General features: G+C 45.6%; 1 protein-coding gene across 3 annotated transcripts in view; it reads right to left on the bottom strand.

Moving 5' to 3' along the window:
* ncapg (non-SMC condensin I complex, subunit G) overlaps positions 1-21,979 on the bottom strand; it is a 160,487-nt gene that overhangs the window by 47,490 nt on the left and 91,018 nt on the right. For all 3 annotated transcript variants that reach the window (XM_070870781.1, XM_070870779.1, XM_070870780.1), the window contains exons 14-17: positions 16,563-16,682; positions 6,259-6,498; positions 4,418-4,599; positions 155-329 (exon numbers count right to left, since the gene is read on the bottom strand). In XM_070870781.1, coding sequence (XP_070726882.1) covers positions 155-329; positions 4,418-4,599; positions 6,259-6,498; positions 16,563-16,682 — 717 coding nt within the window. The remainder of the gene's footprint in view (positions 1-154; positions 330-4,417; positions 4,600-6,258; positions 6,499-16,562; positions 16,683-21,979) is intronic.

A 21,979-nucleotide genomic window follows, 5' to 3' on the forward strand; every position in this document is an offset into this window, starting at 1 on the left:
GGCGCAATGCCCAATTCGGGTCGGACGCGTTCATCCAAAGGAAGCCTCCAACCGCAATTTTCCCCCCAATGTGTTTTCTTTGTCTAAAGCAAGCATTATTTTGTTTGAAAGAATTGCCCAATTTACATAAAATACAATTGTTAGTGTTGCATACCTGATAGTCCTGTATCTGTTTGTTTTGGGAATTAACCACATTGGCTCGGGTCAAATCCACAAAAAGCTCTGCCACATTAAGTGCATTAACTTCAGATAAAGGAGAAGAAGCTGGTGCACAAAACAGGGTCCTCAAAGTAGGCAAGAAGGCTTCCTGAAAACATTCTTGATTTTTCCTGAGAGAGACAGTTTTGCACAATATTAAACATCAGTTCTATTTCATTTTGTTGATCAACACTTGCTTCCTCAATCTTTATTACTTTCAACAGGGTTTCTGTTGGAAAATAACCTAATAAAGAATACTTTCACAAAGGCAAAATATGGTGGATGCTGGAAACCTGAAATATAAACAGGAAATGCTGGAAATACTCAGCAGGCCAGGGAGCATTTGTGGAAAGAGAGACAGAGTTATGGCCCGGACTTTGCAGTGGTAATGACGGCGAACTGTCAGTGTTTGCTGTCAGTACCCCTCTAAAACTGACCGTAACTTCAAGATTTAGCGCATGCCACAGGCTGCGCAGTGGATCACCCCATAGCCAGCCATCTTATTAGCTGAACTGTCGAAAAAAGCTTCTCAGACCTAATTACGCTGTTATACATCCTATAAAAGGTTTAGCCTTATTGAAATAGGTGTAACTGGGGTTTAATGGTGTATTGACTGCTGAACAACCCTTCTCGCCCTGAAAAACAAATTTTTTACTTGTGGAATATCAAATTTCTCCATGATAAATATTACTAGATTTTCAAAATAATATTTAAATTAAAAACAAAAGATAATTATATTTCAGCTTCTACATTAATCCTATGTGAATGCCCCAATCTTTATTTAGTTCTCTGTCAAAACAAATTTTTTTTAAAGTGAAGATAATCAGTGCTTATTTCCTGGTTTGCTGTGGGAAAATTCTTCAATGTGATTGGCTGCTTAGACAGTTTGATGACATCACTGTTGCTCTACGCTAGGGATCCCCTTTTGACAGCTCTACAATCAATTTTAGAAAGCTCAAGTTTTCACTGCAGAGATTGCAAGATCTTTGTGGGCAGCTTTCTTTGTGGTCAGCAGCGATCGTTCCACCGCTGACCGCAAATTCCGGGCCAATGTTTCAGGTCGGTGACCTTCGATCAGAACTGGAAAACGTTACAGTTGTAACAGATTTTAAACAAGTATAGAGGCATAGAAAGGGGAGGAAAGGACAAAATAGAAGGTCTGAGAAAGGGTGGAAGGCAGGAGTGATTAAACTGAAACTCTTTTAGAACAACAGAATTATTACCAGCAGCTGCTGTCGGAAAAAAATGGGAGCAGTGATTACGATCTGAAATTGTTGAACTCCATGTTAAGTCCAGAAGATTGTAAAGTGTCTAATTGAAAGAGGTGCTGCTGTTCCTCAAGTTTCCGTTGAGCTTCATTGGAACAGTGTAGGAAGCCGAGGACACAGATGTCAGAGTGGGAGTGGGACGGAGAATTAAAATGGCAAGCGACTGGAAATTTAGGATCATGCGGTTTCATCTGGAAGGAGTGTTTGGGGTCCTAGACGGTGGAAAGGGATAAGGTGAATAGCTGGGTATTGCATCTCCTGTACTTGAATGAGAAGGTGCCGTGGGGGTGATAGAAGAGTAGACAAGGGTGTCGCAGAGGGAATGATCCGTTTGGAATGCTGAAAGGGGAGGGGAAGATGTATTTGGTGGTGGCATCGCACTGGAGGTGGCAGAAATGGTGGAGAATGATCCACTGAATGTGGAGGCTGGTGGGATAGAAGGTGAGAACAAGGGGAACCCTATTCATGGTTCTGTGAGGGAAGGGTGGGGTGAGGGCAGAAGCAATGTTCCCTCATATTTTTTTTGCTGCGCAGCCCCTTTAAGCAGTGTTCCCTCTAAGCTGCGAGGTCGCACAGCAATGGGAAAGGTCTAGCGCAGGACGCTCACCGGCTTCTCCGTTGTAAATACCACGCATGCGCGGAAATGTAAAGGGACAGCACACTAAAAGAACATAAGAATTAGGAACAGGAGTAGGCCATCTAGGCCCTCGGGCCTGCTCCGCCATTCAACAAGATCATGGCTGATCTGGCCGTGGACTCAGCTCCACTTACCCGCCCGCTCCCCATAACCCTTAATTCCCTTATTGGTTAAGAAACAGGCTATGCAGAAAAAAGCGCAACTTACAGGGAACTGTGGAGGCCAAGTCACTGAATATATTTAAGAGGGAGATAGATAGATTTCTAGAAACAAAACGCATCAAGGGGTATGGGGAAAAAGCGGGAATAGGGTGTTGAACCAGAGGACCAATCATGATCATAGTGAATAGCGGTGCAGATTTGAAGGGCCGAATGGCCTACTACTGCTCCTATTTACTATGTTGCTATGTTTTCTACTGCTGCACCGCCCATTCAGTTTTGCGCGTGAAACTTTACACCAAAAAAATTGGTCCCGGGTTGCGTGGGGTGGTCGCGCACCTTGTAGCGATCATTGGGCACAAGTGCGAGAAATGGGACGGACACGGTCGAGGGCCCTGTCAACCACGGTGGAGGGGAAGCCTCGGTTGAGGAAAAACATGTTGGAAGCACTGGTGTGACAGGTGACATCGTCAGAACAGATACAACGGAGTCGGAGCAAATGAGAGAATGGAATAGAGTCCTTGTAGGAAGTGGGTTGAGAGGGGAGGAAGTGTAATCAATGTAACTGTGGGAGTCAGTGGGATTATAGTAGCCATTGGTTGACAGCCTATCCCCAAAAATGTAGATAGAGAAGTTGAGGAAGGGCAGAGTCAGAGATGGACCATGTGAAAGTGAGGCACGGGTAGAAATTTGAAGCAATGTACTGGAAAAAGATGAGTCGGACTGGAACAAAGAATGTTCCACGTATCCCACAAAAAGGTAGGCATAGCCAGGATCCATACGGGTTCCCACAGCAATATCTTTTATTTGGAGGAAGTGAGAGGAATCAAAGGAGAAGTTGTTCAATGCAAGAACATGTTCAGCCAGGCGGAGGAAGGTGGTGGTGGTTGGAGACTGGTTGGGACTCTGTTCAAGGAAGCAGCAAAGGGCCCACAGACCATTCTGGTGGGAGATGGAGGTGTAGATGAACTGGATGTCCATGGTGAAAAGGAGACAGTTAGGGCCAGGAATCTATTGCAACGGTGGAGGGCATCAAAAGAGTCACGGATGTAGGTTGGAAGGTAATGGACAAAGAGAAAAAAATAATTGAATTAGGAAGAAATACGTTCCGTGGGGTATGAACAGGCTGAAATGATGGGTTTATCAGGGCAGACCTGTTTGTGCATCTTGGGAAGGAGGTAGATACGAGCTGTGCAGGGTTGGAGGACTATAAAAGACTCCTGGCCAAAGATACGGGCACGGAGAAGGAAGAAGAGTTTAGCATTGTGCCGAGCTCGAAATGCATTGGGTCAACTGTGCCTGTTCTAGCATAACCAACAATATCAACTTACGCAAGGAGGCTGAAATTATTACATTTAAAACCGCAAATATTCTTAAATCAAGTGTTTATTACATTCCCAATTATATCAAAAATGTACAACAAAGTCCTGATAAAATTTTAAAATAAGAACATAACAATTAGGAGTAGGCGGCCATTTTGCCCACTTTCCTGCACTATCGCTACATCTCTCTATTCCCTTAATATTCAAAATTCTATCGATCTCTGTCTTGAATATACTCAATGACTGAGCATCCACGGCCCTCTGAAGTAGAGAATTCCAAAGATTCACCACCCTCAGTGAAGAAGTTTCGCCTCATCTCAGTCCTAAATGGCTGACCCCTTATTCTGAGACTGTGACCCCTGGCTTCAGAATCCCCAGCCAGGAGAAATATACTTCCTGTATCTACCCCGTCAAGCCCTGTAAAAATGTTGTATGTTTCAATGAGATCACTTCTCATTCTTCTAAATTCTAGAGAATATAGGCCTAGTCTACTCAATCTATCCTCATAGCACAATCAAGAATGGAGATGTCGTTATGGAATGACCTTCAAATTTCTGAAAATTCTGCATTTATTTAACATCTAACCCAAATAAAAATGGCTATTTTACACATCTAATGTAAGAAATTAAAATTCAATACTGTAATTCCATTGAGTAATATTGTTCTTTATAGGATTGCCCCACAAACTCAAAAATCACCTCTCCACCAAGGGCATTTTAATGTTTTACAATTTACCTCATCTTCAGCATAATCTCAGCTTTCAGTTTTATTGAACTCCTAAACGTTCTAAAGAACATTTAAAAACATATTTGAAAGACCATATAAAAGACAAACCTGTTAGTAAACGCATACAGAGGAAAGAAAACACCTAGGCAATGTCGAAGGAAGGTGTCCTCTTCAGTCACAGGATTGTACCATAACAAAATAAGCCGGGTAAGGAGTTTGGGGCTAGAAAGTCTTCCAGAAAAAAGCAGTTTAGCAAGGCCTTCGGCAGCTACAGTACTGAGGTCCGTTATCTAGAAATACACGTAATTTTTATCATCATAAAATTATATGCATTGGGGGGAGGAACAGGGGAGGGGACGAGGAAGAGGAGTGGGGGGGGGGGGGGAGAGGAGTGGGGGTTGGGAGGGGGAAAAGAGGAGTGGGGATGGGAGGGGGAAAGAGAGGTGTGGGGGGTGGGAGGGGGAAGAGAGGTGTGGGGGGTGGGAGGGGGAAGAGAGGAGTGGGGGGTGGGAGGGGGAAGAGAGGAGTGTGTGGGGGGGGGAAAGAGAGGAGTAGGGGGGGAAGGGGGAAGAGGAGGGGGGAAGGGGGAAGAGGAAGAGGGGGAAGAGGAGGGGGAGAAGGGGGAAGAGGAGGGGGGGAAAGGGGGAAGAGGAGGGGGGGAAGGGGGAAGAGGAGGGGGAAAAGGAGGGGGGGAAGGGGGAAGAGGAGGGGGAAAAGGAGGGGGGGAAGGGGGAAGAGGAGGGAGGGGAAGGGGGAAGAGGAGGGGGGGAAGGGGGAAGAGGAGGGGGGGGGAAGGGGGAAGAGGAGGGGGGGGGAAGGGGGAAGAGGAAGAGGAGGGGGGAGGGGGAAGAGGAAAGATGAGGGAAGAGGAGTGGGAAAGAGAAGAAACACTCAAAAGAGAGGGCATAAAGAGCAGGTGTAGAGAAGAAAAACAAAGAAGAGGAGGGAAGTGGAGGAGAGGGAGGGAGTGGTTCAGGAGGAGAGAAAGGGAAGGGATGGGGAGGAGACACAAGGATGGGTTGGGGAGGAGAGGGAGGGAATGGATGGAAGAGTGACGTTATGGGGAGGGGAGGGAAGAGAAGGGGAGAGAGCACAAGTACTTGGAGCTAGATGAAAAGGGCGAAACTGAGAACCAATTTTTCTTGTTACTCACACCCAAAATGCAGTCGTTAGTATCTCCTTTCCCTGCAACACATACCACCCACAGCATCCCATTTGAAACCAGAGTGAAAAAGAAAGGTCACTGAGCTTCCATCACCATATCCTCCCCATCACAAAGTAATTCTACTTCCACTGCCATAACATTGCCTGCCTCTGCCCATCTCCTTCTGAAACCCTCATCCATGCCTTTGTCACCTCTCGACTCGACTATTCCAATTCTCTCTTGGCAGGTCCACCTTCCCATCTTCCACTCTCCATAAATTTCAGCATAACTCTGGTGCCCATATTCTATTCCGTACCGTCCCACTCACCTATCGCCCTGTCTTTGCTGACCTACATTTGCTCCCAGTTCCTCAACTCCTCTGATTAAAACATTCTTATCTTCATGTTTTAACTCCCCATCTCGAAGATCCTCCAGACCTACAACCCCGTACTTTTCATTCCTCACACTATGGTATTTTATGCACCCTCCCTCCTGTCATTGGTGGCTGTACCTTCAGCCAACAAGGCCCCATGCTCTGCAATTCCCTGCCTAAGCCCTTTTGCCTCTCCACCACACTTCTTTGAGACTCACCGCTTTAACCCAACTTTTAGACACAAAAGGTATGACATCAGGAAGTGGCAGATAAGTGCATACAGAAGTAAGATTTTACACACGTATAATAGGCATATTAAATAAAAAATCACTCCACCATGATCGGTGCCCCCCCTCCTGCCATGATCAGATCCTCCACCCAAAAACCCAGACTCCCCCAAATGCACTTCCAAAAGCCACTGGTAATTCATACCTCACTGTCTAAGTATCCCAAGAGGAGTGTAAGGATACTGTTGACTGTGTCAGTTTCCACAGCAGGCTCTTTTGATCCTTCATCTTTTGATTTCTCAATTTCACTCTCAAATTCCTCGTTTTGTATTTCTTGGGATTTATGGTGACTGGGATTGAAAGCCTCAATCCCAAATACCTGCAGAATGTCAAATACTGCCTGCAATGCACTGATTTTCACTTTGGCCTCATCAAGTTGAGCAATCTATAATACAAAAGGGACTTATATTAGTGTTTGTTCAGATAGTTGCAGACAATATCTTTAAATTAAAATTAATGCATTTATCATGACCATTGGCTAGGTCTTAACCAGAGTTTTAATTACTTCTTCCTGATTGCTTGAGCAAGAATTTCCGCTTTGGGCGCAACTACACCCATTTTGAAATGTGTTTTTTGAGAGTTTATGCTCAAACTTATTTGACTATCACCAAATGCAAAAATTACCATGAACCAGCACAATCGGCACAGAGTTTTAAAATGCAGTTTCTTTTAATAATTTTGCTGCAGAGAGGTAACTTGGTGTACTTTAATTAATACAGCTGAAAATGAGTTGATCACAAAAATAAGCATTTTTAAATCAGTGTCAATTCTCCATCCGTGAGTAACCCAATTTTAAATTATTGAAACTGACTTGGAAAATATATCCAGAACCAGTGGCGAGTTATATTGGGGTACAATAATCAGTTTCTTAGTATATTAAAAAAATATTACATTCACAAACTTTTAAAACATGCCTAGAAGTGTCCTTGCCCCCAAAAGAACCAACTTAATTTTTGAGTCTCCTCGAAGACCGGTAAACGAGCGCAAGTAGCAGAAATTCTCAAATTCCTCGTTTTGTATTTCTTGGGATTTATGGTGACTGGGATTGTGGACGGGGCCGGCTTAGAGCACGATGTTATGCAGAAGCTTGATTTGCCCTCGACGTAATTTGCGCTTAAAATGCTGCGATCTTTTTCACCGGTTACGCAAAAAAAGAGGGCAACTGTTATGTATAAAGAAAGAGTCAGACTGAACACTGTGAGCTCAAAGTAAAGTGTGACAGTCTTTTATTGCAGGTCTCCAGAGTGCCTCTCCAACCTCTGAGGCCTCCTTAAATAACTGTGCTCCCAAGGGATTATGGAATCCCTTAGGACTCCAGGAGATGAGCCCTCTGGTGGCTGTACAGAGTACATACAAGTTTACATATATAATAACACTCCCCCCACACAAAGTCAATAGTATAACTATTTAAAATGTGAGTCGATCTGGGGCCCTTCTTGCCCTGGTTGATCATCTCGGTGTGAAAGCTGGTATTGTTGAATCAATTGTTGGGCCCTTGCTGGGCTGCTGTGCAGCCAGCCTTGCTGGGCTGCCTGGTGTGTTGGGTCCTGCTGGGCTGCTGTGGATGATGGGTTCTGCTTTGTGGTCAATCGTGATGCCGGTTGCCACTGGTGTGTATGTTGGGGGGGGTCAAAGAATGTAGGGTCCAAAGTAGTTTGCTCAGGATAGTCCGTGAATCTGCGTTTGATTTGGTCCAAGTGTTTCCGGTGAATGAGTCCATTTGACCCGAAACGCCCTGCCCGCCTCTTTGGCTACGACAGTGGCGGAAGCCACTTGGGACCTTGTCCATAATTCAATACAAATACAGGATTATTGATTTCAATCTCGCTTGACACATTTGCGCTATCATGGTATGTACTTTGTTGAAGCCGCCTGCTCTCTACCTGTTCATGTAGATCATGGTGAACTAACAAGAGCCTTGTCTTAAGTGCTCTTTTTATGAGCAGTTCAGCAAGTGGGATCCCAGTGAGTGAGTGGGGTCTTGTGCGGTAGCTAAGCAGGATTCGGGATAGGCGGGTCTGCAGCGAGCCTTCAGTTACCCTCTTCAAGCCTTGCTTGATGGTTTGCACTGCTCTCTTTGCCTGATCATTGAACGCTGGTTTAAATGGGGCAGATGTGACATGTTTGATCCCCTTGCGGGTCATGAATTCTTTGAACTCAGCACTGGTAAAACATGGCCCGTTGTCGCTCACCAGGACATCGGGTAGACCGTGTGTGGCAAACATGGCACGCAGGCTTTCAGTAGTAGCAGCGGATGTGCTAACCGACATGATCTCACAACAATCCACTTGGAGTACGCATCTACAACCATAAGGAACATTTTACTCAAGAACGGGACTGCATAGTCGACGTGTACCCTAGACCATGGTTTGGAGGGCCAAGACCATAAACTTAGCGGCACCTCCCTGGGTACATTGCTTAACTGCGAGCATGTATTACATCTGTGAACGCAGGACTTTAAGTCCGCATCGATACCGGGCCACCACACGTGGGATCTGGCTATCGCTTTCATCATTACGATGCCTGGGTGGGTACTGTGGAGGTCACTGATTCAGGTGTTTCTGCCCTTCTTGAGGACCACTACTCGATTGCCCCACAGAAGGCAGTCTGCCTGAATAGACATTTCATCTTTGGGCCGCTGGAACGGCTTTATCTCTTCCTGCATTTCCACTGGGACACTGGACCAGCTCCCGTGAAGCACACAGTTTTGGACTAGGGACAATAAGGTGTCCTGGTTCGTCCAGGTTTTGATCTGCCGGGCTGTGATGGGTGATTGCTCACTCTCAAATGCTTCCATAACCATGGCTAAATCTGCGGGCTGCGCCATTTCCACCCGTGGTGGGCAATGGCAGCCTACTGAGAGCATCGGTGCAGTTTTCTGTGCCTGGCGGAGGGCGTTGTTGTATGCGGACAACGTGAGCGCCCATCTCTGGATGCGGGTCGATGCATTGGTATTTATTCTTTTACTCTCGGAAAACAGGGATATGAGTGGTTTATTGTCAGTTTCCAATTCGAATTTTAGCCCAAACAGGTATTGATGCATTTTCTTTACCCCATAGACACAGGCTAACGCTTCTTTCTCAATCATGCTGCAGGTTCTCTCAGCCATAGACAGACTCCTGGATGCATAATCAACCGGTTGCAGTTTCCCGAAATCATTAGTTTGTTGCAATACACACCCGGTGCCATATGACGACACATCACATGCTAGTACCAAACGCTTACATGGATCATACAACACAAGCAATTTGTTTGAGCATAACCATTTTCTCGCTTTTACAAAGGCATTTTCTTGGCTTTTGCCCCAAACCCATCCGTCCCATTTTCGTATTAAGACATGTAGTGGTTCTAACAGTGTGCTGAGATCTGGTAAGAAGTTACCAAAGTAGTTCAGGAGTCCTAGAAATGACCGCAGCTCCGTCATGTTCTGTGGCCTCGGTGCGTTCTCAATTGGATCAGTCTTCGAATCGGTGGGCCTGATGCCGCACTTCAAACGTTTTAACCTGAGCCCCACGCGGTTGAGTCGGCTAAGAACCTCCTCCAGGTTCTGCAGATGCTCGACTGTGTCCCAACCCGTGACCAAGATGTTGTCCTGGAAGACCACGGTGCGCGGGACCGACTTCAGTAAGCTTTCCATGTTTCTCTGGAATATCGTCGCTGCCGATCGGATTCCAAACGGGCATCTTTGTGCATGTTGATGCAGGTGAAGGCCTTCGATGATTCCTCCAGTTCCTGTGTCATGTAGGCTGAAGTCAAATCCAGCTTCGTGAACGTCTTTCTTCCCGCCAGTGTTGCAAAGAGGTCGTCGGCCTTTGGTAGTGGGTATTGGTCCTGCACAAAAACGATTAATAGTTACTTTGTAATCGCCACAGATTCTGACGGTGCCGTCTCCCTTGAGGACAGAAATTATCAGGCTGGCCTAATTGTTGAACTCGATCGGTGAAATGATGCCCTCTCGTTGCAGCCGGTCTAGCTCGATCTGAACCCTCTCATGTACGGTACTGCTCTCGCCTTGTGATAGATGGATTGCGCCCCCGGAATCAGGTGGATCTGCGCTTTTGCTTCTTGGAATTTCCCAACGCCTGGTTCGAACAGTGAAGGGAACTTGTTTAAGACCTGGGCACACGAAGTGTCATCAGCAGGCGATAGCGCTTGGACGTTGTCCCAGTTCCAGCGTATCTTTCCCAGCCAGCTCCTGCTGAGCAGCGTGGGACCATCGCCTGGTACCACCCAGAGTGGTAGCTTGTGGACTGCTCCATCGTAGGAGACCTTTATGGTAGCACTGCCAATTACAGGAATCAGTTCTTTTGTGTAAGTTCTTAGTTTTGTACAAATGGGAGTTAAGACTGACCTTGAGGCCTTGCTGCACGACAATCTTTCGAAAGTCTTTTTGCCCATGATGGACTGGCTCGTGCCCGTGTCCAGCTCCATTGACACCGGGAGTCCATTTCATTCGACATTTAGCATTTTGGGGGACAATTCGTGGTGAATGTGTGCACCCCATGTACCTCTTGCTTCCTCGGTCCGAGGCTCCAGTTCGTCATGATCCTCCGTGGATCTGTCCTCCTCTGCAACATGGTGGTTTGCAGATTTAACAGGATTTGCAGCTCGCCTGCACATATGTTGGAGATGTCCCATTGTTCCACAGCCCTTGCAAACATACCCTTTGAATCGGCATGAATGGAAACTATGATCACCCCCGCAGCGCCAACAAGGTGTTAATGGCCTACCATTCATCACCCTTGATGGTGGACTCAGACATCTGCGGACGTGCAGCTGCAGGCAAGTGTGACCTTCCCTGTACGTTGCGATTTGAAAACATCACTTTGTTCACAGTACTTGTAGCAGCACTTGTGTGCTGAGGTTTGCTTAGTATTGTCACTGGTGGCAATGAACACCTGGGCTCTCTCTTACTCAAGGTTGGGGTCTCTACAAGTTTGCAAAGTATGGTTTCGTGGCCAATGCCAAGTACGAAAAAGTCTCTGAGCATGTGTTCCAAATGTCCTTCAAATTCGCAATGTTGTGCAAGACGTCTTAGTTCGACGATATAACTCGCAACTTCCTGGCCTTCAGACCTTTTGTAGGTGTAGAACCGGTACCTCGCCATCAGAACGCTTTCCTTCGGGTTCAAATGCTCTCGGACCAGTGTGCACAAATCATCATATGATTTTTCCGTGGGTTTCGCTGGAGTAAGCAGATTCTTCATGAGGCTATACGTTCTCTTCCCCATCTAGTTCATTGGCCACAAAGTATTGGTTGAGTCGCTCCACAAAAGTTTACCAATCATCTCCCTCCGAGAATTTCTCCAGGATGCCCACTGTTCTCTGCATCTTTTGGTTCGCTATCTGTATCTCCAGTTGTTATGTATGGAGAAAGAGTCAGACTGAACACTGTGAGCTCAAAGTAATGTGTGACCGTAGTCTTTCATTGCAGGTCTCCAGAGTGTCTCTCCAACCTGTGAGGCCTCCTTAAATACCTGTGCTCCCAAGGGATTATGGGATCCCTTGGGACTCCAGGGGATGAGCCCTTTGGTGGCTGTACAGAGTAAATACAAGTTTACATATATAACAGCAACCAAGCAGAAACTCTACCCCATAATGTCTATTTCTCTCTTTTCTAATTAGTGAATAACAAAAGTAGAAAATAACAAATCATATTATGTAAAACAAGTCGCTCCAATCTCCAACGGGTCATTTTCGGGTTGGCAGGTTGTAACTAGTGAGGTGCCACAAGGATCGGTGCTTGGGCATCAGTAATTCACAATCTATATCAATGATTTAGATGAGGGGACCAAATGTAATATATCCAAGTTTGCTGATGATACAAAGCTAGATAGGATTGTAAGTTGTGAAGAGGATGCAAAGAGGCTTCAAGTGATATAGACAGGCTAAGTGAATGGGCAAGAACATGGCAAATGGAATATAATGTGGAAAAATGTGAAGTTATCCACTTTGGTAGGGAAAATAGAAAAGCAGAGTATTTTTTTTTAAATGGTGAGAGATTGGGAAGTGTTGGTGTTCAGAGGGACCTGGGTGTCCTTGTACACAAATCACTGAAAGTTAACATGCAGGTACAGCAAGCAAGAAAGCAAATGGTATGTTCACCTTTATTACATGAGGAGAGAGCGATTGAGTGGACTAGGCCTCTTCTCCAGAGTTCAGAAGAATGAGAGGTAATCTCATTGAAACCTACAAAATTCTTTCAGGGCTTGACAGGGTAGATGCAGGTAAAGGATGTTTAACCTGGCTGTGGAGTCACAGTCTCAGAGTAAGGGGTCAGCCATTTAGGACTGAGGAGAAATTTCTTCATTCGGGGGTGTGAATCTTTTCAATTCTCTATCCCAGAGAGCTGTGGAAGTTCAGTCGTCGAATATGTTCAAGACAGAGATCGATAGATTTTTAGATATTAAAGGAATCAAGGGGTATGGGAATAGTGCAAGAAAGTGGGGTTGAGCTAGATGATCAGCTATGATCTTATTGAATGGCGGAGCAGGTTCGTGGGGCCAAACAGATAGAGCCAAAAGGACAGTTCCAAGAGCCAATCCCAAGATGCATAGAATTTACAGCACAGAAACAGGCCATTCAGCCCAACTACTCCATGCTGATGTTTATGTTCCACAGGAGCCTTCATCCATCTCTATCGGCATATCCTTCTATTCCTTTCTCCCTCATGTACTTATCTAGCTTTGCCTTAAATGGATCTATGCTATTCTTACATACAGAAAAGAGCCCCAGTCTTTCCTGATAGTTATAATCGCTCAGTTCTAGTACTATACTTGAAATCATTTTTGCACCTTCTGCAGTGCCTCTATATTCTTTTTGTAATATGGATACCAGAACTGTGCACAGTACTCCAAGTGTGTACTAACCAATATACCAGCTTCATTGTTTACAGAAATCCCGTATAAATTTACAAACCAGCACTGCCAGACCCAGATCCCTTTTCCTTGCAGTCAGGCCCCTGCTCTCTCCTTCCCTCACTGCAGAGATACCAGGAATCCACCAGTGAGCCGAATTCCACATTCCATTCCACTTCTGCCGTTAAGTTCCATTGCACAGTGATATCAAACCAAAGAACCCAACCCCTGCTTCCAAATGCCAACCCCCATCCAAATTCAGACAAAGAAAGCTTTAGATTATGGCATTGCCTTATATGTTTCACTTCTGAGGGGAGTGCATTATATATCCATAACAATAGTACCTGAACAATCCTACAATTCTATTTACAGTACTCTGATGTACAGATGCATGGTCCACCACAATCCTCAAATTCTAAGAGAGCCATACCCCACTTTACAGCCACCAATACGCTCATGTAGAGCTTAACTTCCTTTTTGTAAATCAAAATGCCACTCCCCAACAGATAACCCCGCTACCCACATACCCCAAACCTCAAAGTTATCATGAATCTCACTACTGGCCTCCACCATAAATATAGCCCAACTTCCTCCTCAGCTTGTGAGCAACACCTCAGAGACCTAGTGTTTCTGCATATTTCTTTTTAATTCGTGATTGTGACTGTGACAAAGGTAAAACTATCCCCCCTCGTCCTCCTCGACTTGTCTGCAGCCTTTGACACGATCCATCCATCTCCAACGCCTCTCCGCCATCGTCCAGCTGGGTGGGACTGCACTCGCCTGGTTACATTCTTATCTATCTAATCGTAGCCAGAGAATCATCTGCAATGCCATCTCTTCCCACTCCCGCATCATTACCTCTGGTATCTGCCAAGGATCTATCCTTGGCCCCCTCCTATTTCTCATCTACATGCTGCCCCTTGGCGACATCATCCGAAAACACAGCTGGGTGTCGACATCAGACGACACCCAGCTTTACCTCACCACCACTTCTCTCGACCCCTCCAAGGCCTCTAAATTGTCAAGACTCCTTGTCCGGCATCCAGTTCTGGATCAGCAGAAATTTTCTCCAATTAAATATTGGGAAGACCGAAGCCATTGTTTTCGGTCCCTGCCACAAACTCAGTTCCCTAGCCACTGACTCTATCCCTCTCCCTAACAGCTGGCTGACGCTGAACCACACTATTCACAACCTTGGTGACGTATTTGACCCTGAAATGAGCTTCCGACCACATAACTAAGACCGCCTATTTCCACCTCTGTATCATCCGTCTTCCAGCCTTGCCTCAGCTCATCTCTTGCTGGAATCCTCATCCATGCCATTGTTACCTCAAATGCACTTCTGGCTGGCCTCCCACATTCCACCCTACATAACTTGAGGCCATCCAAAACTCGGCTGCCCGTCTCCTAACTCACATCAAGTCCCGTTCACCTATCACCCTTGGAAATAGCGGATGCATTGACAGTCATTTTCCAACATTCCATTGACTCTGGATCAGTTCCTATCGAGTGGAGGGTAGCCAATGTAACCCCACTTTTTAAAAAAGGAGGGAGAGAGAAAGCAGGGAATTATAGACCGGTCAGCCTGACCTCAGTAGTGGGTAAAATGATGGAATCAATTATTAAGGATGTCATAGCAGCGCATTTGGAAAATGGTGACATGATAGGTCCAAGTCAGCATGGATTTGTAAAAGGGAGATCATGCTTGACAAATCTTCTGGAATTTTTTGAGGATGTTTCCAATAAAGTGGACAAAGGAGTACCAGTTGATGTGGTATATTTGGACTTTCAGAAGGCTTTCGACAAGGTCCCACACAGGAGATTAATGTGCAAAGTTAAAGCACATGGGATTGGGGGTAGTGTGCTGACGTGGATTGAGAACTGGTTGTCAGACAGGAAGCAGAGAGTAGGAGTAAATGGGTACTTTTCGGAATGGCAGGCAGTGACTAGTGGGGTACCGCAGGGTTCTGTGCTGGGGCCCCAGCTGTTTACATTATACATTAATGATTTAGACGAAGGGATTAAATGTAGTATCTCCAAATTTGCGGATGACACTAAGTTGGGTGGCAGTGTGAGCTGCGAGGAGGATGCTATGAGGCTACAGAGTGACTTGGATAGGTTAGGTGAGTGGGCAAATGCGTGGCAGATGAAGTATAATGTGGATAAATGTGAGGTTATCCACTTTGGTGGTAAAAACAGAGAGACAGACTATTATCTGAATGGTGACAGATTAGGAAAAGGGAAGGTGCAACGAGACCTGGGTGTCATGGTACATCAGTCATTGAAGGTTGGCATGCAGGTACAGCAGGCGGTTAAGAAAGCAAATGGCATGTTGGCCTTCATAGCGAGGGGATTTGAGTACAGGGGCAGGGAGGTGTTGCTACAGTTGTACAGGGCCTTGGTGAGGCCACACCTGGAGTATTGTGTACAGTTTTGGTCTCCTAACTTGAGGAAGGACATACTTGCTGTTGAGGGAGTGCAGCGAAGATTCACCAGACTGATTCCCGGGATGGTGGGACTGACCTATCAAGAAAGACTGAATCAACTGGGCTTGTATTCACTGGAGTTCAGAAGAGTGAGAGGGGACCTCATAGAAACGTTTAAGATTCTGACGGGTTTGGACAGGTTGGATGCAGGAAGAATGTTCCCAATGTTGGGGAAATCCAGAACCAGGGGTCACAGTCTAAGGATAAGGGGTAAGCCATTTAGGACCGAGATAAGGAGAAACTTCTTCACCCAGAGAGTGGTGAACCTGTGGAATTCTCTACCACAGGAAGTAGTTGAGGCCAATTCACTAAATATATTCAAAAGGGAGTTAGATGAAGTCCTTACTACTCGGGGGATCAAGGGGTATGGCGTGAAAGCAGGAAGTGGGTACTGAAGTTTCATGTTCAGCCATGAACTCGTTGAATGGCGGTGCAGGCTAGAAGGGCTGAATGGCCTGCTCCTGCACCTATTTTCTATGTTTCTATGTTTCTATGTTTCACCCCTGTGTTTACTGACCTACATTGGATCTTGGTTAAGCAACGTCTCGATTTCAAAATTCTCATCCTTGTTTTCAACTCTCTCCATGACCTCGCCCCTCCCTAGCTCTGAAATCTCCTCCAGCCCCACAACCACCCCACTGCCACTTCAAAGAGATACTTACACTCTTCTAATTCTGCCTTCTTGAGCACCCCTGATCATAATCGCTCAACCATTGGTGGCCGTGCCTTCTGTTACCTAGGCCCCAAGCTCTGGAATTTCTTGCCTAAACCTCTCCTCCTTTAAGACGTGCCTTAAAATCTACCTGTTTGACCAAGCTTTTGTTCACCGTACCTAATTTTTCCTTTTGTGGCTCGGTGTCAAATTTTTTGTCTTATAATACTCCTGTGAAACACTTTGGGACGTTTTACTATGTTAAAGACACTGTATAAATTCAAGTTGTTGTTAATAATAGTCCTTTCCAATATTAAAGTAGAACATATAATAGTACAGTACTCAATGAGACAATACTGTCCTGATGATCCAGCCTACATTGAGTGAAATTCAGGAAATCAAACTGGGAATTGAAGTGAAAGATTTACTCAATAATAGATCAGTCCACTAATTACCTGTAATAACAGTGGCAGATGCTGAATTGCAAAATCTTTGTTGTGCAACGCAGATGAACCCAAACACAAGACGGCCATGTTTCTTACTGCAGGATTAACATTTGCAATGCTTGGTAGTATCTAAAATTGAGGAAACACATACATTTTGAAGAAAAATATATATTTGTGAAAGTATAATCTCTCCAGTTTTACTAAATAGCACACTATGCAAAGTATCTACAAGTAATTATTAAAGGAATATACCCCTGGGACTCAAAGTACCATTGCAACATCAAACACCAATAAAACTGGCATCCTCCCACCCCCAATATAAATCAGAACGTTTAATATGCCTCTTCCTGTCATGCAGTATCTGATACTCCTCTTTCTGCTGAGTTCTTTGGTTCCTTGGCATATGATCACTAAAGTGCAAGTATGGGTTAAGCTCCTTTTTCTGGTACCAATGGGAATTCAGAGTTGATATTTTTGGAACACAAGGGCCTACAAAGGGATGCAAGGAAGAAAGATTGCTCGAAGGATGTTCCGTGCCCACCCGCCGTCACACGTAACTACAGGGAGGAAAAACTAGCTCTGATGCAGTTGTGATGACGGACCTCGTTGGTATAACTAACATGTGAATGCCTGGCCAGTTGTTATGTTGAATGGTGCTTCAGAAACATCATCTCAAGATGGGCCTGTCATCAGAGGTCATGTTTTATATCGTATTTCATGAAAGAAAGCATGCCAGAGTGACTGAAAACCAGCATTGTCTGCAGCTGACAGGCAATCAGGATTTTGCCAACCATTTCTACAGGCCCTGACACACCTGAACAAAAGAAGTTGGGGCCGAAATTGCCCTCTGCTCCGTTTGCGGCGGATAATTCGAATTAGGTGGCAAATTACCACCAGTACAGATGGGGCGGGAATAGAGGGAAATTGGGCACTTTGGTTTACCGGTGTTGGGGACGACAGAGGGATGGGAGAGAGTCGGGAGCGAGGTGGAAGGCGGGTGGTATCATCAGTGCGATGCTGATGACGTCAGCGTCCATCCCCTTCACTTAAAGGGGAAGGACGCTGCAAGGTCTGCGTCAAGCTCACTGTGCCACCAGGGAGGGTTTCGGCCGGGCCAGTGACCCGGTACCCAAGAAGGGGTCCCAGGCTGCCTGTTGGTGTTGGACCGACTCTCCCGGTCGGAAAGTCCTTCCCACCCCATTACATGGGTCTTAAAAAAGGGGGCAATTTCGGCCCCTTGTATTTAAACATCTTTCATCTCATGATGTCCCAAAGTGCTTCACAGATAATGATTAACTTTTGAAATATAGTCACTGTTGTTTTGTAGCACACAGCAAACAATTTTCACACAGTAAGGTCCTACAAAGTACAATTATATAGAGATTAATGACCAGCTGATTTGTTTCTTTTCATGGTGTTGGTTGAGGGACAAATGTTAACCAGAACGATAAAACTCCCCGCTCTTCTTCAAAAGAAAAAAAACTAACTTGCATTTATCTAGCCTTTCATGACAACCATTGAGCCAGGAATGACACTCAAAAGTACCATTGTATCTTTGACATCCACCTGAACATCTAATCCAACATACAGCAATCTCTCAGTACTGCAATGAAGAGTCAGTCTGCGTAATGTTTTCCAAGTCCTGGGGTCGGAGCTTCTGGGTCAAGAGAGGGGCAAGCCCATCTGGCAGCGAACATGGGGATCCATCCTTTCACTGTTTGGACCAGCAGACACAGATGGCAAGCTAAGTTATCTCCTGCATAGAAACCTATGGTTATCATTGTAGGGTGTTCATTTTACACTCTACCTTGATTCGTAGACCTCGGGAATTACAGGAAAGGACTACACGTGACGCAAAGTTTAGGCTTAACTCAACTATCAGTTTTATTACACAAAAATGAACTAAAAATTACAGAACAAGACTTCTGAGAGAATTGACCGAAGACATACAATCACCCGTCCAGTTAGTTGCTGTTATCTTAGTTTGTGGTCGTTGGTTCCATGACCGGTTGCTGCTCTTCGATGTTCCCTCTTCTGGTCGTTCTCTTCTCTTCCATTTATTTCTTCCATGTTCGTCCGTTCCTTTTCGTTTGCTCTGAGCTGCTTCCAGCTCGTGCATATATATCCATTTTATGAATAAATGTCGCGCTGAGCTGAGGTTTCCCTTAATGCGTCTGGATCAGTTTCATTGTTTGTGGTGATGCGTTTGACTGGCTGCGGTGATGGGTCTGGATAGCCACAATTTGCTCACGGAGTTGACAGGGCAAAAGATAACTCCTTATCTTAAGTGCCCCGTTCTCCAAAAATGCACGCCTTGTGGGATCCTTTGTTGTCCTGGTTTCTTGCAGACTTGTAGTCTCTAGAGGGAACTGTTTTTCCCCCTCCGGCCAATCAATCCAAGGGTTCCTCGGTGGGATTGTATCAATCCCTTTGTTTTGATGCATAAACAGGTCTGGCTCTTGACCACAGAGATTGTTTTTAATTGGTGATGAGCTATCACCTGCTTCAGGCTGGCGCTTTTTCCTCTCTTGCCCAGTCAGTCCCAAAAGCTTCTTTTAAACCATTTTTCATTCGTGGCCTCTTCCTATGCCTTTTGTGAAAGTGTGTAAACCTTACACATCCCCCTTTAATGTTTCTTGTTATAAACTCAGAGACATTACTCTTAGTGACGACTTCTTTTCCATGAGCCTTTTTGGGTGTCTTGCAGCCTTCAGTCAAAACTCCAGATTACATCCCTTTTTACAACAAAACAGTACCTTTTCCGACAAACCAATGCTTCTTTCAACATAATGCTCGGCCTTGATCCATCTGACTTCAGTTTTATATTTACAAACACTTTGGCCGTGGTTCATTTTAATAACCCTTCAAGATTCCCTTCCTTCATCTTTTGTTTTAACTTACAGGATAAGATAAATAGATACACTACTATTACCAACTGTACAATTACTAGTGTGTGCGATACGATTCGAACCCGGGGAGGGGGGGGGGGGGGGGGGGAAATCTCAATATTGAGTCCAAAGTCGCATCGTGAGGGTCAATTGCTTCCTCAATTTCCTCCCTCACTGTTTCGTTCTTTTGGTGTAACCTGTAATAATGTTTTTGGGATAGCTCGATGTCCTTAAATAGCTCGGTCAAATGTTCGGGTAATGGCGGGATATCGTATCCAAAACACGATATGTATCCTTTCTCGTCTTGGTTTGTATGCTTTCCCCCTGACTTTCGTCCCCATAATTCTTCTGATAAAATTGTTTAAACATTTCTTTTAACAATCGTGAGTATAACCTTTCCATTTCTGGCGGGCACCACTGGGGTAATTGTAACTCTGTTAAATTCAGAATAACCGATGCTACTTCGTATTACACAGAATGATACAACATTTTCCCTGTTGGGATTAACGCCAGCCCGTTCTTAAGCCCAGGTGTTAGGACAGGACATGGAATTTCTTGGTTTGGGATCTCCAGCATTTTAGGGAGAGGCTTTAATCTGCTCTCGATCAGCTCCGTTGCATTGACTGTTTTTGGAAGGTTTAAGGTCACACAGGAATCAAAACCCTGCATCCAATTCATTCCTGACCCGGAATCCTGCCACTGTCGTTTAAAAACGATCGCCACACCTCCCCTGCATGTGGCTAGATCCAACCACACAGACATAAATCACTTGTTCCTCCTTCCAACACTTTTCCCAATACGATTTTGCCCCTTTTGTTCTTGTGGTCCGCCTGTTTGAGCTATTACCCAATTTCTCCCATTCTGTGGATGCATTAATTTTTCCCGTCTGTTTTTTTGTAACTGCCACATCCTCCGATGGGGTTAATCCCTGTACATTCCAGACAAACTCGTCGACCTTCTCTCACCTGTACCTTTCTGGTCGTGATGTTTACCCTTGAGCAGGACACTGGTACCTCTCCAAGTTTACCCTCGGTTTGTCTGGAGTACTTGGTCGAATTTGACCCTAACCACCCTGGCCAATTCCCAGTGTGTGCATAGGCGTTTGTACCCTTGTTGCTCCGTATTGCTCCCCCTTGAGTTACGGTGGGGCCGGTCCCTCCCATACACTCGTATGTAAGGAATGTCTCGGTGTCTCCCTGATCTCCCCATCCTTTAATAATCAGGGCCATCCACAGGTCTAGCCACAACGTCCGCCTCATCTCGCTCTATAAAGACAAAATGAAAAAAATACTTTTGCTCTGTGGGGGCTCCCCGTCACAGGTCCTTCTTCAGTTATACACGTGTATATTTTCCTTTTAAGATCACTGCTTCCTTCTTCTTTTATCCCGATACTTGGGCTTTCGGAAGCTTGGGGGTGGAGATGGAGGAGGCGTTCAGGGCACCCTAGGTCGCGGCACCTGACCACTCCTCCTTAATGCTCCGACCCTTACGTCTCCATCGACATCATCCCACCGCGTTGGTGGAAGGCTTACGCTGATCAAACTCATCACAGTTCCTTGGGCCTTGGCCCGCTTTTTTACTTTTCTCTCTGGGGTTATACAGCTTACATTGGTTTATATGAAACCACTTTATTCGTTTTGGCAGCTGGATCGCGTAGACCATAGCTTGCCTTGTCTACAATGCTGTATGGTTCTTTGTACAATGATTCAAATGCTCCTATTCTGGCATAATTCCTGACCATTACGTGATCCCCTAATCTCCATTCCTGTGTAACCCAGGATTTCCAGTAGCAATTTATTCTTCTGGTACTGTCTGCCCATATTGTTAGCTGCTTCCCAATGCAGCCTCTTCAGAGTATCATAGAGATCTCTGACAAACCTGCCCTGTGTGACCTCTTTAACCTGCGTTTCGGTCAGGACTGGTGCTAGTATATGGTCGGGGTCCTCATAAGTCTCCCTGTCATCAGCGCATGTGGGGAGTTTCCTGTACTTTGAGAGAGACTGGCTTGGTGGCTCATCAGTATTAGGGGCAGGATCTCATCCGATTTCTCCGGGTATTTTCTATCTCCTTTCTAAGCCTCTCTTTTAAGGTCCGGTTTGTCCTCTCTACTGGACCCGACGATTGGGGGTTATACGCCACATGCCATTTCTCCTGTATCCCTAACAGCTTTAGGGTGGCCTGCATTACTACTCCGGTGAAATGACTCCCTTGATCTGATTCCACTATCAGGGGCAGTCCCATCGAGAAAATACTTCTCGCACCACAATCTTTGCTGTGACTACTGCGGTGGCCGCTCTACAAGGAAAAGCTTCTGCCCATTTTCTAAAGAGATCTATGAACACCAAGCAATATTTATTGCCTTTGCCTGAGGTGGCCAGTGGCCCTATGAAATCTATCTGTATAGACTGCCATAGCCCCTCTACCCTCCTCATGTCCCTCAACGGAGCCTTTCTCCGGTGGGGGTCTGGATTGTTTGCGGCATATGCTAGACAATTCTGACAATCCTTTACATCGCTTCTAAGCCCGGGCCACCATCCC

This window comes from Pristiophorus japonicus, chromosome 2 (genome assembly GCF_044704955.1).
Source record: "Pristiophorus japonicus isolate sPriJap1 chromosome 2, sPriJap1.hap1, whole genome shotgun sequence".
NCBI classification, from domain to species: Eukaryota; Metazoa; Chordata; class Chondrichthyes; family Pristiophoridae; genus Pristiophorus; species Pristiophorus japonicus.